Source organism: Gracilinanus agilis, chromosome 2 (genome assembly GCF_016433145.1).
Source record: "Gracilinanus agilis isolate LMUSP501 chromosome 2, AgileGrace, whole genome shotgun sequence".
Lineage (NCBI taxonomy): Eukaryota > Metazoa > Chordata > Mammalia > Didelphimorphia > Didelphidae > Gracilinanus > Gracilinanus agilis.
In genome coordinates this window covers 407,142,035-407,155,094 of record NC_058131.1, presented here as the reverse complement: position 1 = coordinate 407,155,094, position 13,060 = coordinate 407,142,035, and the positions used below count along the sequence as shown (strand labels likewise).

At 35.8% G+C, this 13,060-nt stretch overlaps 1 protein-coding gene across 3 annotated transcripts in view; it reads left to right on the top strand.

Moving 5' to 3' along the window:
• Nucleotides 1-7,650, top strand: part of DICER1 (dicer 1, ribonuclease III) — a 69,590-nt gene extending 61,940 nt beyond the window's left edge. For all 3 annotated transcript variants that reach the window (XM_044664578.1, XM_044664579.1, XM_044664580.1), the window contains 3 exons: nucleotides 5,809-5,971; nucleotides 6,059-6,134; nucleotides 7,401-7,650. In XM_044664578.1, the coding sequence (XP_044520513.1) occupies nucleotides 5,809-5,971; nucleotides 6,059-6,134; nucleotides 7,401-7,566 (405 nt within the window). In that variant the 3' untranslated portion in view covers nucleotides 7,567-7,650. The remainder of the gene's footprint in view (nucleotides 1-5,808; nucleotides 5,972-6,058; nucleotides 6,135-7,400) is intronic.
• Nucleotides 7,651-13,060: the final 5,410 nt, after the last annotated feature.

Here is a 13,060-nt window from a genome sequence, read left to right as displayed (position 1 = left end):
TTTATTTTTTAACTTGTTTCAAGTCCTCAAATAGCCCATTACAGGTGTGGCAATCAGAGTGCAAATGGCCTGACAGAATTAGCTCAAATTCTGTTTTGATCTTGAGAGCATAGTGGTATATTTGCCCTTCATTTCAAAGGACTTTTACTTCCTATTCTTATTAGACTTAAGTATTCTAGATCCTTTTCTATTCATTGTGGAAAAAATAGTGGCAACCAAAAAGTTAATCAGTCAGTCAGTAAACATTTATTAAGCACCTATTATGTATCACTAAACTAAGATCACTAAACTTGGAAGAAAATATAATTGCTTTTGCACACTCCTACATTTTATTCTTTGAATAGGTAGATATCTCAGCTACACAATTCTGATTCTGTTTGGAAAGGCAAAATATTCTTTTTGGGAAAAAAATGGTATTTTGGTTTTCACACATTGACATATGAGAGGCTTTTCAATAACTTTAAAAGATTCTTTCACAGGGGAGCTAATTCTGATATCTTTGAGATGTAGCTGCTGTTTTTGATATTTGATACTAAATCTAATGTCTCTCATATTTCTGTATCCATTCCAATCTTTTGGCAAGTCAACCTCAAACTTTCTAATACTAGAAATAAAGTAATCTGTGAGTAATTCCCATTAATAAATCTAGCCTCAGTCTCTCTTCTGGACTTTAGTCCTTTGATAGCAATTGCCTATTGGATATTTCAAATTGTACATCGAACTTAACATGTCCAAAATCTAACCTATTCTCTTTCTTTTTGGCTTTATATTTATTTAATGATTTTCTTTTGAAGTTGGAAAAATTTCATTTACTTCCTAAATTACCTACAATCTAATCACCCTATTCTTATTCCTGGTTTTCCTACCTATATTGATAGAATCATTACCACAGCTTGTGACCTTTTGCTACAAGGGCTAGTGTTTTAGGAAGAGCAGATATTATTTTGAATGGATCCTTTCTATTTCCTTGATTTCTTGGCCTTTCTAGCACAGGTAGTGTTCTCCAGTTCAGTTACATCAAGATCAGCCATCAGTTAGGTAACATTATGGTGAATGAAAATTAAAATTCACACTCTTCATATTTAAAACATTATGATGTCAATATAACTACCTAAGTATAGCGCCAGTTTTAATTAGAATGAAACTGCTTTCACATAACATTTGTCCAAGAATCCTTCTCTATTAAAAGAACTTATCTCAGTTTTCTCTAGAGAAATATAAGAATATAATTACATGAGTTACTTGATGTTCCTTCTTCTTTGATGTCAAGTGTATGAGGCAGTTTTTGTAAACTTGAGACCACTTTTCTGTTAAAAGTTAAGAAATATTAGAATCAGTAGTGTCATTTATATTACTTGTGGCGTATGTACTTTTTGAATGGTTCTTGTGTTTTCCAGTAGATATCTTTTTAGCTACATGTAGCTTGCTACAACATATAGCTGAAGAAGAAGTGCAGGTTAAAAATACAATGCTTTGGCAAAGATTCTGTTATTAGAGATATTGCTAAGGATGCCATGGAAGGGATTTGTGTTTTGGGTAGGGGTTAAATTAGATGATGTCCCTTATAGGGTAATGTGTGTACTAGGAATCAAATTAAAATGAACTTGTTAGTCTCTCAATACATGTTTAATTTATTATATTATATATAAACACATATACATATAATAAAATATATATAATAACAAATGCCTATGATGTATCAAACACTGCTAATAAGCACTGGGGATAAAAAGAAAGTTAAAAGACAGTTCCTGATGTAGGAGTTCACGGTCAAATGGCGGAGACAACAGGCAGACAGTTCACAGTCTAATGGGGGAGTCAGCAGACAAACAAGCTAAATACAGAATAAATAGGAAATAATCAATAGAGAGAAAGCACTACCATTAAGGGGGATCAGGAGAGGCTTGTTACAGAAGGTGGGATTTTAACTGGGGCTTGAGGAAAGCCAGGGCAAAGATGAGGAGGAAGAAAATTTCAGGAATGGGAGAATGCCCTGAAAATGTCCAGAGCCTAGAGATGGAATATCTTGTTCAAGTTGCAGCAAGGAGGCCAGTGTTATAGGATCACAGAGTTTGGAGGGGAAAGAGGGAGTGTATAGTATGAGATGACAGAAAAAGTGGGGATGACAGGTTCATGAAGGACTTCTAATGCTTAATAGAGTTTTACACATTTAATCTTGGAGATAAAAGGGAATCATTGGGGTTTATTAAGTGGGTAGTTTGGTGGGGAAGGCAGTCATAGTATGATCAGATCTGTGCTTTAGGAAGATACCAGCTGAGAATGGAGTTGTAATGGGGAGAAATTTGTGGTAGGGTGACAAACCTGCAAACTATTGCAAGATAGTACAAGCATGAGGTGATATGGGTCTGTACCAAGGTGGTGGCAGTGTCATAAGAGAGAAGGAAGCATATTCAAAAGAAGTTGCAAAGGTGAAGTGGACAGGCCTTGGCAGCAGCTTGGATAGAGGGGAAAGAAATAATGAGAGAAATAACCTACATCGTGAGCCTGGGGGACTGGGAGGATGCTAGTGCCTTTAACAGTAATAAAGAAGTTAGAAATAAGAGTTTTGGGAGTTATCAGGGGTGGGTGGATCAAGTGGAAGGTGGGAGACATAGGCAATAGACAAGGAGAGGTTGAAGATAAGTGAGAATGTGGATGATAGATGGGCAGTCTTTTTGAGGAGAAGGGTTAAAATGGGACCACTTGGTGCATGTAGATAGGTTTGCCTTGGCAAAGAGAAGGACCACCACTTTATGTGAGACAGGTGAAGGAAGAAATAATAGCAGAAGGCACCTGGGTGGTATGTTGGCCTTGATTATTTCAGTAAAATGTGAGGCAAGTTTCTCACCTAAGAGGATGAGTGATGGAAAGCAATGGGAGGTTGAAGAAGAATAAAAAAGAAGAGTTGTTGTGATGAGTGGGTTAATTATGCAGATGTGAAAGGATTGCCTTGCCAAAGTGAAGGCCCAGTCAAGGTTATGTAACATGAATATATAGTAAGCCTAGTTAACAGTTTCTTGATTTTCTCCAGCTTCAGTTAGTCACACCTGTGTAGGAGAAAAGTTAGGAGTGATTCAAAGCTAAGGCTTGGTGGGGAAATAGCTGTAATAGGATAAGGGGCAAGGGAATCAAGAGAAAAAGTATAGAGTTGAATTGGTTCACCAAAGGCTCAAGATGGTGAGAGGAGAGAAGAGAGTAGCTTCTGCATGGATGTTGACCTGGAAAAGAACTGAGGGGACCTGGAACTAGAGGTCAGGGTGGGGACAAAGATTAGGGTTTGGAGTTGCAAAGGAGAGGTGGTATGATAGTAAGATTATGATCAGTTAAGTGAATTAATTTCAGAGTTCATAAACATGCAAATGGTATATTTATGGGTGATGGCAAGACCAAGGATATGACCCTCTTTATATCTTTATATAGCTGTAGTGTAGCTGAAGTGGGGTGGAAGAGTAGGTCAGTTAAAATGAGTAAATAGAGGAATGCAAAGTTATGGTTTTGAAGGAATGTTTTGTGTGTGTGTTTGTGTGTGTGGGTGCGTGCACAGCTACCTCAACAAATAATCATAATCGAGTAAAACAAATTCAAATAGTGGCCATGCCCAAAAATGTGTATCTCCTTCTGCACCTTTCTGTATCATCTCTGTCAGGAAGTTAAAATGCTTCATCTTGAAGACTTGGTTGGTCAAGAGTTATTTTTCTTTACATTGTTGTTGTCATTATATAAATTGTTTCTTGGTTCTGCTCACTTCATTCTGCATCAGTTCTATTTCCCTGGATTCTCTGAATTTGTCTCTTGTCATTTCTTACAGTACAATGATATTTTTTTTTAAACCCTTGTACTTCGGTATATTGTCTCATAGGTGGAAGATTGGTAAGGGTGGGCATTGGGGGTCAAGTGACTTGCCCAGGGTCACACAGCTGGGAAGTGGCTGAGGCCGGGTTTGAACCTAGGACCTCCTGTCTCTAGGCCTGACTCTCACTCCACTGAGCTACCCAGCTGCCCCCCTACAATGATATTTTGTTAAACACATATTTTCTCATTTGTTCATCCATTCCAATTGATAGGCATCTGCTTAGTTTCTAGTTCTTTGTTTTTTTTTTCCTTTTAATCTCCCTTTCAGCACCTAAAAGTATATTTTGTCTGTGTTCACTTCCTCTATAGCATTATCTTTCCTTTTAACCCTGCCTTGCTCTTTCCCCATCTGTTTGCCTGTTGATTTTGACATATTTCTATACTCAGCCTCTGTGTGTGTTCATTCATCCTTCCTTTGTAAAGTTTAGATAAGAGTGAGACTCATTTCATGCCTTCTTTCTCCAAACCTCCCATTAATTATGAGGAGTAGAAAGGTCCTTCTCCCTCTTCCTCCTTTCTTTGCTAGTGTGTTTCTCTTAACTTCTCTTCCACTTCTAACACCAACTGCAGTATAGAAAGGTAGAGAATTAATCCTAAAAAGTGACATTGACATACAAGAGTGGCAATTATGGAAAAGGGATGCTAATGGAAAACAGCATAGATTCTTGGCCTTCCTTGTCCCTAGTTCCACAGGGAGCATATGAGATGGTTGGTTGGTCTTGTAGTAGAATGCACCCTGATCAAAGGTCCCTGAAGGCAGAAAACCATGCGAGGTTCAAACTTATATGAAGTTTTGAAACAGAGTTGAGTGAGGCAGTGGGGGATTATGAACCACTATAATGAGGATATTCTCTGAATTACCTGAAGAATGAGGAACAAAGGACAAGGATCCAAGAAAATTAACTGCATCACAGGGTAAAAGTGATGATGGCAGAGAAGGGGTGAGGAGGAGGAATTCTAGGTTACTAAAGCTTAGTGTACCTTTATCCAGTGGGGCTGAGACTGAACCAGCCAAACTGGGTTTTCCAAGGCTTATAGTTGGGTTTTGGATATTTCTGGATCTGTTCTGATTCCTTATAGTAGAGTGTATCTGCCTATGTTTTATTCATCTCTCAAGTCTTAGTTTCAGACCTTAGCATTATGCTGCCCATACTAGTCACTGCTACTTATCTTTTCTGACCACCTTTGGTATTTTCTCATGGGAACATTTTTGCTTTCATTAACTGGATAGAGTCTTGCAGACTACACATATCTAGTACATTTCTGGCTGCACTAGGAAGCTACATTCTTCATGGCTTATTCTGCTGTTGCCTTTTTCTAGTGACTCCCTTTACTATTGTCTGTGGACTTCTGAGTGATGTCTTATGTAGTTTTCAGATTGAAGAAGTCACTTAATGTAATTTCTCATTTCATATCATTTCTTTACTTTTTTTTAAAAAACCCTTACCTTCTGCCTTGGAAACACTACTATGTGTTGGTTTCAAGGCAGAAGAGTGGTAAGGACTAGGCAGTGGGAGTTAAGTGACTTGCCCAGATTCACACAACTATGAATCTCATTGTAATTCTTGATCATTTTTCAATTCAGTATGATTTTTAGGTTTTTGCTAGAGTAGACACATAGAAGTTGTGGCTGGCTGTGTGTACTCTTTCAGGCATCAATCTTGACTGGAAGTATCTCTATAACTGGTGTATTGAACAAAATAGACTTACAGTGGGAGTTCTTTTGCTTAGTTATTTTAATTGAGGTTAGTTTACTTTTTTTAGTTACATTGTCAGCTCAGATTTTTTGATATTGTAGCATTGTGATTATATTTTGTTTGGGATATTGAGAAAGTTGCTGACCTTTACAGAAATGAAATATTAAGGAAAATGATGATGTTATCTGAAGGTGAATTTTTAAAAATATATTATCTTTTCCCCCAAACTCCATGAAATAAATATTCTTTCTTTTAACAGCTTAGACGATCTGAGGAGGATGAAGAAAAAGAAGAAGATATAGAAGTACCGAAGGCCATGGGAGATATATTTGAATCACTTGCTGGTGCCATTTATATGGATAGTGGAATGTCATTGGAAATGGTTTGGCAAGTCTACTATCCAATGATGCGACCATTAATAGGTATTATTTACTTTCAAGAGATGTTGAATTGTAAATGAATTTCTCTCAGGGAAAGCTGTTCATATTATGTTTCCAATCTGATTATAGAAAAATTTTCTGCAAACGTGCCCCGTTCTCCTGTGCGGGAATTGCTTGAAATGGAACCAGAAACTGCCAAATTTAGGTAAGAACAACTTCATGGGGAGGCTCAGGTCAATTCAGCAATCTTTAAGTTTCTATTATACACGTGTGGTCCTCCTAGGTGATAGGCCACTAAATGATGCCATTAACAATAACTAAAGGGGAAATGATGCTTTTTCATGCAAAGACTCAACGGTAGAGTGTAATGGTCACTAGGCAAGAGAGTTAGAAGCCCCAGGTGCTTGTCTTGGCTCTCCTGATATTTACATTATTATGAGCAAATCACTCCTTCTCTTTGAGCCTGAGCATTTCCATTTATATAACTAGGATAATTATATGGTACCATAGGTCTGTTTATAAGTTGTAAAGCTGGAAGGAACTTTAGGTAATCATCTAGCTCAGTGATGGGTAAACTATGGCCTGCGGGCCATATGTGGCCCCCTAAAATGTTCTATCAGGCTGTGAGATTATTCCTAATCTGACGAATGCAATGAGTAGGATACAATACAATGAAACTTGGAAAGAGTTGCCTTAGAAACAGACTGACAGTTGAGCATTTCCTTTCCTTTGGTCCCCTCTTTAAAAAGTTTGCCCATCACTGGTCTAGCTCAATCTCTGTACTTTACATATGAGGAAACTGAGACCCAGAGTAGTTAAGTAGATTGCCTAAAATCCCACATATATAGTAAAGAGAAGAGTTAAGACAGTTTTTAATTTGTAATTTTGTAGGATTTCTCTGAGGAAAATGCTTTGTTAAACCATACCCGTTAACTTATAGATGAACAGGGATAGATATACTCATATAAGTGGATATATCTATATTTGTGCTATTAATATTTACTCTGTGTTATGGGTTGTTAGCCTGAGAGAAGAGGAGAGGAAGCTTCTGGGAAATTAAGTATATTTATTGAGTATAAAAGTATACAACTTAAATTGAGATTTTAACTAATGAATTTTAGACATAAGTTGGCTTTATTTCTAAATAAAATCATCTTAGTGTGGTTAAGTAGTAATTACATTATAAGATGTAGTGGGTTAAAACCAAGTCAGTCTCCATATGTATTACTGTAACCTTTTATAGTCACTAAAAAATTAGAATCGGTAATTTTATTTCTGTCATTTCAGCAGTCCCTTTCCTAGTTGTTTATGTCTTTTAGCTTATTTGCTTATAACCCTTTTAACTTTTACTATTTTGTGCTGATTAAAGGACAAAGGAAAAAGCTAAATCTTTTTTTTAGGCAATCTCCACAGTGTCCCATACAAGAGAATGTGATCAGGCCTCTCATTAGGAATGTTGACTTTCTTTCAGCCCTGCAGAAAGAACCTATGATGGGAAGGTCCGAGTAACTGTGGAAGTGGTAGGGAAGGGAAAGTTTAAAGGCGTTGGCCGAAGCTACAGGATTGCCAAATCTGCAGCTGCAAGGAGAGCACTACGAAGCCTCAAAGCAAATCAACCTCAGGTTCCCAACAGCTGAGACCACCACTTGGAAACAAAGTGTAAAACTGAGAGTAAAACACATTTTTTAAAGAATTTTAAAGTTGATGTTGAGAGGAACAAATTGAAGACAGAATTTAAAGTTTGTTTGAAAACAGAGTAGTAGCAGAGTCAAACATTTAACATGTATAAAAAAATGTTGGAACTAATGGTAGTTTTAGTCTTTTGCGCAAACACAATCTTGTCTTCTTTCCTCACTTCTGCTTTGCTTAATCACAAGAGTGCTTTAATGATGACATTGAGCAAGTCTCCAAAACCATTGTTGTCAGGTCTTTTGTCAGTGCAGCTTTGCTTAGTGTTAGAAGGCCAGGGAGCATACAACTAAAGCAGTTGCTAGATTTCTATAGTGTGATCTTGAAATTCCTCCATCTGTGCACTAGTGCCAGTCATGAACAGTTTATAAACCGTACTGAATGATATGGGATGAGAGAAAATAAGTGTGCCAGTCAGTATTGTCCTCTATTTCCATGTTATCTTTAGTGTCAGATGACGTTCCCAATCATTATTGCACTTATTAGTTAGGGACGGATTTATAATTGAAATGGCTGGGCTGGCATACTGTTAGAATAAAATTTCAGTTTTCTAATGCCACATGATCTTGCATAGAAAAGGTTCTTGCCTTAAAAAGTAAAACCTCATGGATGTACTTTTTTATTTCTAATCTTTTTAGAACAAATTTATTTTACATTCCCTGCATTTTATCATGTGTCATATGATGAAACAGCTCAATATTTACAATTCATTAACATAGCTGGATTATAACACTTTACCTTCATAGTGAACATATTATTTGAAAAGAAAACACAGAATATTTGGTTAATCTATGGAATTTTTCAATGCCATAAATACAAGTGGTCTTTGGCTAAATCTTTAATTTTACTGAAAAATGCCAGCTAGATAGTTCTAATTAAGGGAATGTTTATGGGGAAAAATTTTGCCATGAAAGCCAAGCCGTTGCTCTAACAAAATAACCTTAGACATATCACACCTAAAATATGCTGCAGATTTTATAATTGATTGGTTACTTATTTAAAAAAAAAAAACCAGAGCACCTTTACACTTAGACTTCTCATAGGAATTTCTTACTGTGCTTTTCACAATGTTGCATGCGTGTGTCACCTACCAAAGCTCTGCTGTTAAATGCCAGGAAAGTTTGATGTTAGAGATAAACTGCCGTACTCGGGACGCCTGTGATTTAGGTCATTGATTTAGAGAAACTAGCTCATTGTTGTTTCAGTCTATTTGAGAAAAAAAACAAACCACAAGGAAAAAAGTTGCATTTGTAGGCTTTGGGCCTAAATTTCTTTGATTAGATTTGGTAGGCACTCTTCACTTAAATACCTCAGTTCTTTTTTTTTTCTTTTGCATGCATTTTTTTTTCTGTTTGGTGCTATGTTTATGTATTATGCTTGAAATTTTAATTTTTTTTGCACTGTAACTATAATACCTCTTAATTTACCTTTTAAAAAGCTGTGGGTCAATTTTGTACTCCCACCAATATACCAGTAGAGGTTTGCTGCAATTTTGCTCCATTAATTATGCTTGAAGTTTGAGAAAGCTGAGCAGAGGTATTTGATGTTTTCTAGCACATCAGTCTGAACTTGATGCTTCACGTAATGCTATTTTTTGATGTGTTAACTCACAAGTGAATACTGTACTCCTTGCTTTTAACTGCTCCAGAGAACAACCCCTTTGTGCGTGCACATGAAGAAAAAACTGTCAGCTCCAGCTTTCAAAGAAGCCCGAGTGACAGGGGAGATTAAGCTTCTGGGAAATTAAACTTATTTATTCGACTCAGATGTCTTAACATTTAAATTGAGATTCTAAATTATTTAATGAATTTTAAGAAAATAATTTTAAGGAAAGTCATTTTAATGTGGTGATATTTTTAAAAAAAATCTCAACCTAAGATATCATAGCATGCTAAAACCAAGCCAGTCTTGATCTGTATTACCATAAATTTTTAGAGCTGCTAAAAATAAGGATCGATATTAATTTTATTTGCATTGGTTATATGTGGAAGTCATTTCAGCAATCCCTTGGTAATTTGTAAATTACCTGATGCCAAAAATTGAGGTTTTAGGATAATTTTAAAGAAATTAATAGAAAGGTTCATTTTTAAATAAATTAATAGAAATTCCATTATATCCTGGCACTAAGATCAAATTTTTTCAAAGTGACACGACATTGGAGAGAAGATGCCTCAGTATCTTTTGTAACTTTAAAAAAATAGTAATTTCAGTTGATATTTTAACAAAATTAGGTCATAGGATTCTCAGGGGTTCAAATTTCCTGTTGCCATCAGAATGTTTTATCAACAACTATTCCATTTTTTTGTTGGGGGAAAAAGAGCTTAATTTAATTTGTATCTTAGCCTTTCTGAAGCATTCAATGATCCCCTTGTTTCTAGGTGAGACTATGACTTAGGTATCTGAAATGGGTATCTTGTGACTGCTAAACTATAGTTCCTGCTGCTGATATGTTTTTGATCCTGTAAATTTCTTCCCAGTGTAACCTCATTGAAATGTTTTGCATCCATCTATTAAGACAGATCACCCTATGTTGCCATGTAATGAACTTTGTATTCCCTTCTGTTCACGTGTTTGCAGTGTTGAGCAGAAAATACTGTTAAAGATCTGATAGTTTGAGGAATAGTCAGTCACGGGAGATTGTTGCAACCAATCTTGAGAAAGGATATGGACAGAATCCTTCTGAGGATCGTGTGGGGCTTGTTGGCATGAACCTCCAGACATTAAAATTTTTTTCTTATTTCTATTATTATACTGTACTTTCAACAGTTCTAACTATGCTGCGTTTTTAATAGCTTTTTTTGCGCTGTTCTGTTCATGTAGCACAATTAAGCATTGCACTTGGTACCATGCTTTACCTCATTTCAAGGAAAATATGCTTAACAGAGAGGAAAAAATGTGGTTTGGCCTTGCTGCTGTTTTGATTTACTGAATTTGAAAAAGATAATTATAATGCCTGCAATGTGTCATTTACTTGCACAACTTAAATAGGTCATTTGTAATGTCTGTGGCATTTTTACTGTCTGTGAAAATACAACAAAGATGTGTTAACAAAATTCTTAATTATGTTTTTAAATTGTTGGTTATATTTTTTATTGTTATGTGAAGTGATTAAAATTAGAATGACCTCTGACACTCCTGTAATTATCTCTGAACAAACCAATATTTCACATACCTAGTGTACTAGATTGGCCTCTGAAAGAGTCAAGCGCCTGTAATAATACACTCTGTCTAAATATCAAGAAACTCTGGTTCTGTTTGTTCAGTTCATAACTGCTATTATTCACATAACAGCCTATTCTTTCAGCATTGTTACTGGAAATTATGCTGTGACTTCAGAGTACAGAATATAATAGAAATTTAAGCCAACCACAGTACAGTCTCAGAACTCATTGAAAGGCCCAGTTGACTTAAGACTATGAATGCTGAATTAAGACTTCAGCTCCTTTACATATAGACGGTGCCACCCAGCTGAGATCCTGAGACCTCTATTTACAGTATACATAAAATCCATCCCTCATGGGGCTTTCATATCTACAGAACAGAAACTCACTTGTCATGTTTGTTACCTTATAAAGTGATTTTAAGTATGTTCAAATGTGTATATTTTTCAACCACTGATTAATTTTCAGGAATTTATTTCCAAATGAATTCCTTTATTTTATACTGTACATTAAGTGTTTTTAAGTAAGATATGCCATTTTAAGACCAAGACTATTATTAAAATGAATATCAAAATTGTGGTTATACCATTAGCAATATGTTGGGAAATTTCCATTGAGGTAGGTCATTATATACTCCACTAGCAGTTAAAATGAAATTTTCAAAGGTAACTTGTAAATACATTTCAATCATTCGTTGTGTCGATTTTTTCCCCCAGCCCACTTCTGTGGGCAAGCAACCACAGACAATTTTAAATTGCTTTGTCAGTGCACTCAATATCACTGCAGCAGCAGGTTGTGTAGCAAAAAGCGCAAATGTTTTGTGAACAGGAATGGAAAATTGCAGGCTTTTTAAAATTGTAAATAGTTTTGATGTAAAAGATGGTTAAAATCAAGTAGAATTAATAAAAATATAATTTGATGGACAATAAAATATTTACCATCACATGCTGCAGCTGTCTCTAAGGGACATAAAATGTAATTCATTCATACTGTAATCATGCTGCAGAAATTTGCAGTCTGCACCTTATGGATCACAATTACCTTTAATAGTTTTTTTAATGTAATAATTGTAGCTGAGTATATCTCCAATAAAGTTATGGTCTGTTCATTTTGAGTCCTTTTATTTGTTTTTGTTGCAAGCTCAAAGATTTTCAGAATTGAAATAAGGTAGATTTTTCTCCTTATTTAAAGTGCTTATTTCAGAAATTTATTTTTTAATGTAGATTTCACTAAATGAGTAATTTTATATCTAAAACTTAGATAAAGGTAGGGTAAGAGAAAGAACATTTATTCAACGTGTACTGAGTGCCAAGCATTGCGCTAAGCACTTTTACAAATATTAGCTCATTTCGTCCTCATTACAATCCTGTGAGGTAAGTGTTATTATTCTCATTTTACAATTGAGGGAACTGATATAGATATTAAATGACTTACTCAGGCTCACACAGCTTATTAGTGTAAGAAGCTAGATTTTTATCTTAGGTCTCCCCGATTCCAGGCCTACTGTTCTATCTGGTGTGCCACTTAATTAATACATTTTCCATAGCTTTAGCTTGTTACATTACTAAATTTTCTTCCGTGAACCCTTGGAAGATGAAATAATTTCAAATTACTTGAGAATATCAGCATGGTATAATAATATAAGTTCAGAAGTTAAAAGATCTATCTGGTCTCATCTCTTAATTTTGCCATGAATTGGCCATATGACCTTCATGAGCATTTTTGTTAAAACACCTACTATATTCCAGGTGTTGTGCTAAGTCCTGGAAATATAAGGAGAGACAAGACAGTTCCTGCCCTCAAGGAGCTCATAGTTTGATGGGGAAACTACATAGAACACTTGTGTACAAACAAGATATATTTAGGATAAACTGGAGATCATGCCTGAGGGAATGAAAGGACATACATTGAGACCCAAGAAAGATTTCTTGCTGGAAGTGGGATTTTAACTGAGACTTGAAGCCAGGAGATGGAGGTTGGGAGAGAGACATTCCAGGAAGGGGGACTGTCAATGAAAATTGCCTGAGGCAGGAGATGAACTGTCTTTATTCAAGGAGTGGCTAGGATATCAATGTAGCTGGAGGAGAGAGTACATGGAGGAGAATGAGGTTAAAGAAGATTGGAAAGGCAGACAAGTGTCAAATTATGAAATGCCTTAAAAACCAAAGAGAAACATTTGCCCCCTGGGGGTATTAGGGAGCTTCTGGAGTTTTATTGGATGAGGGAGTATCATATTCAGACCTAAACTTTAGGAATATCACTTTGATAGGTGAACTTCACT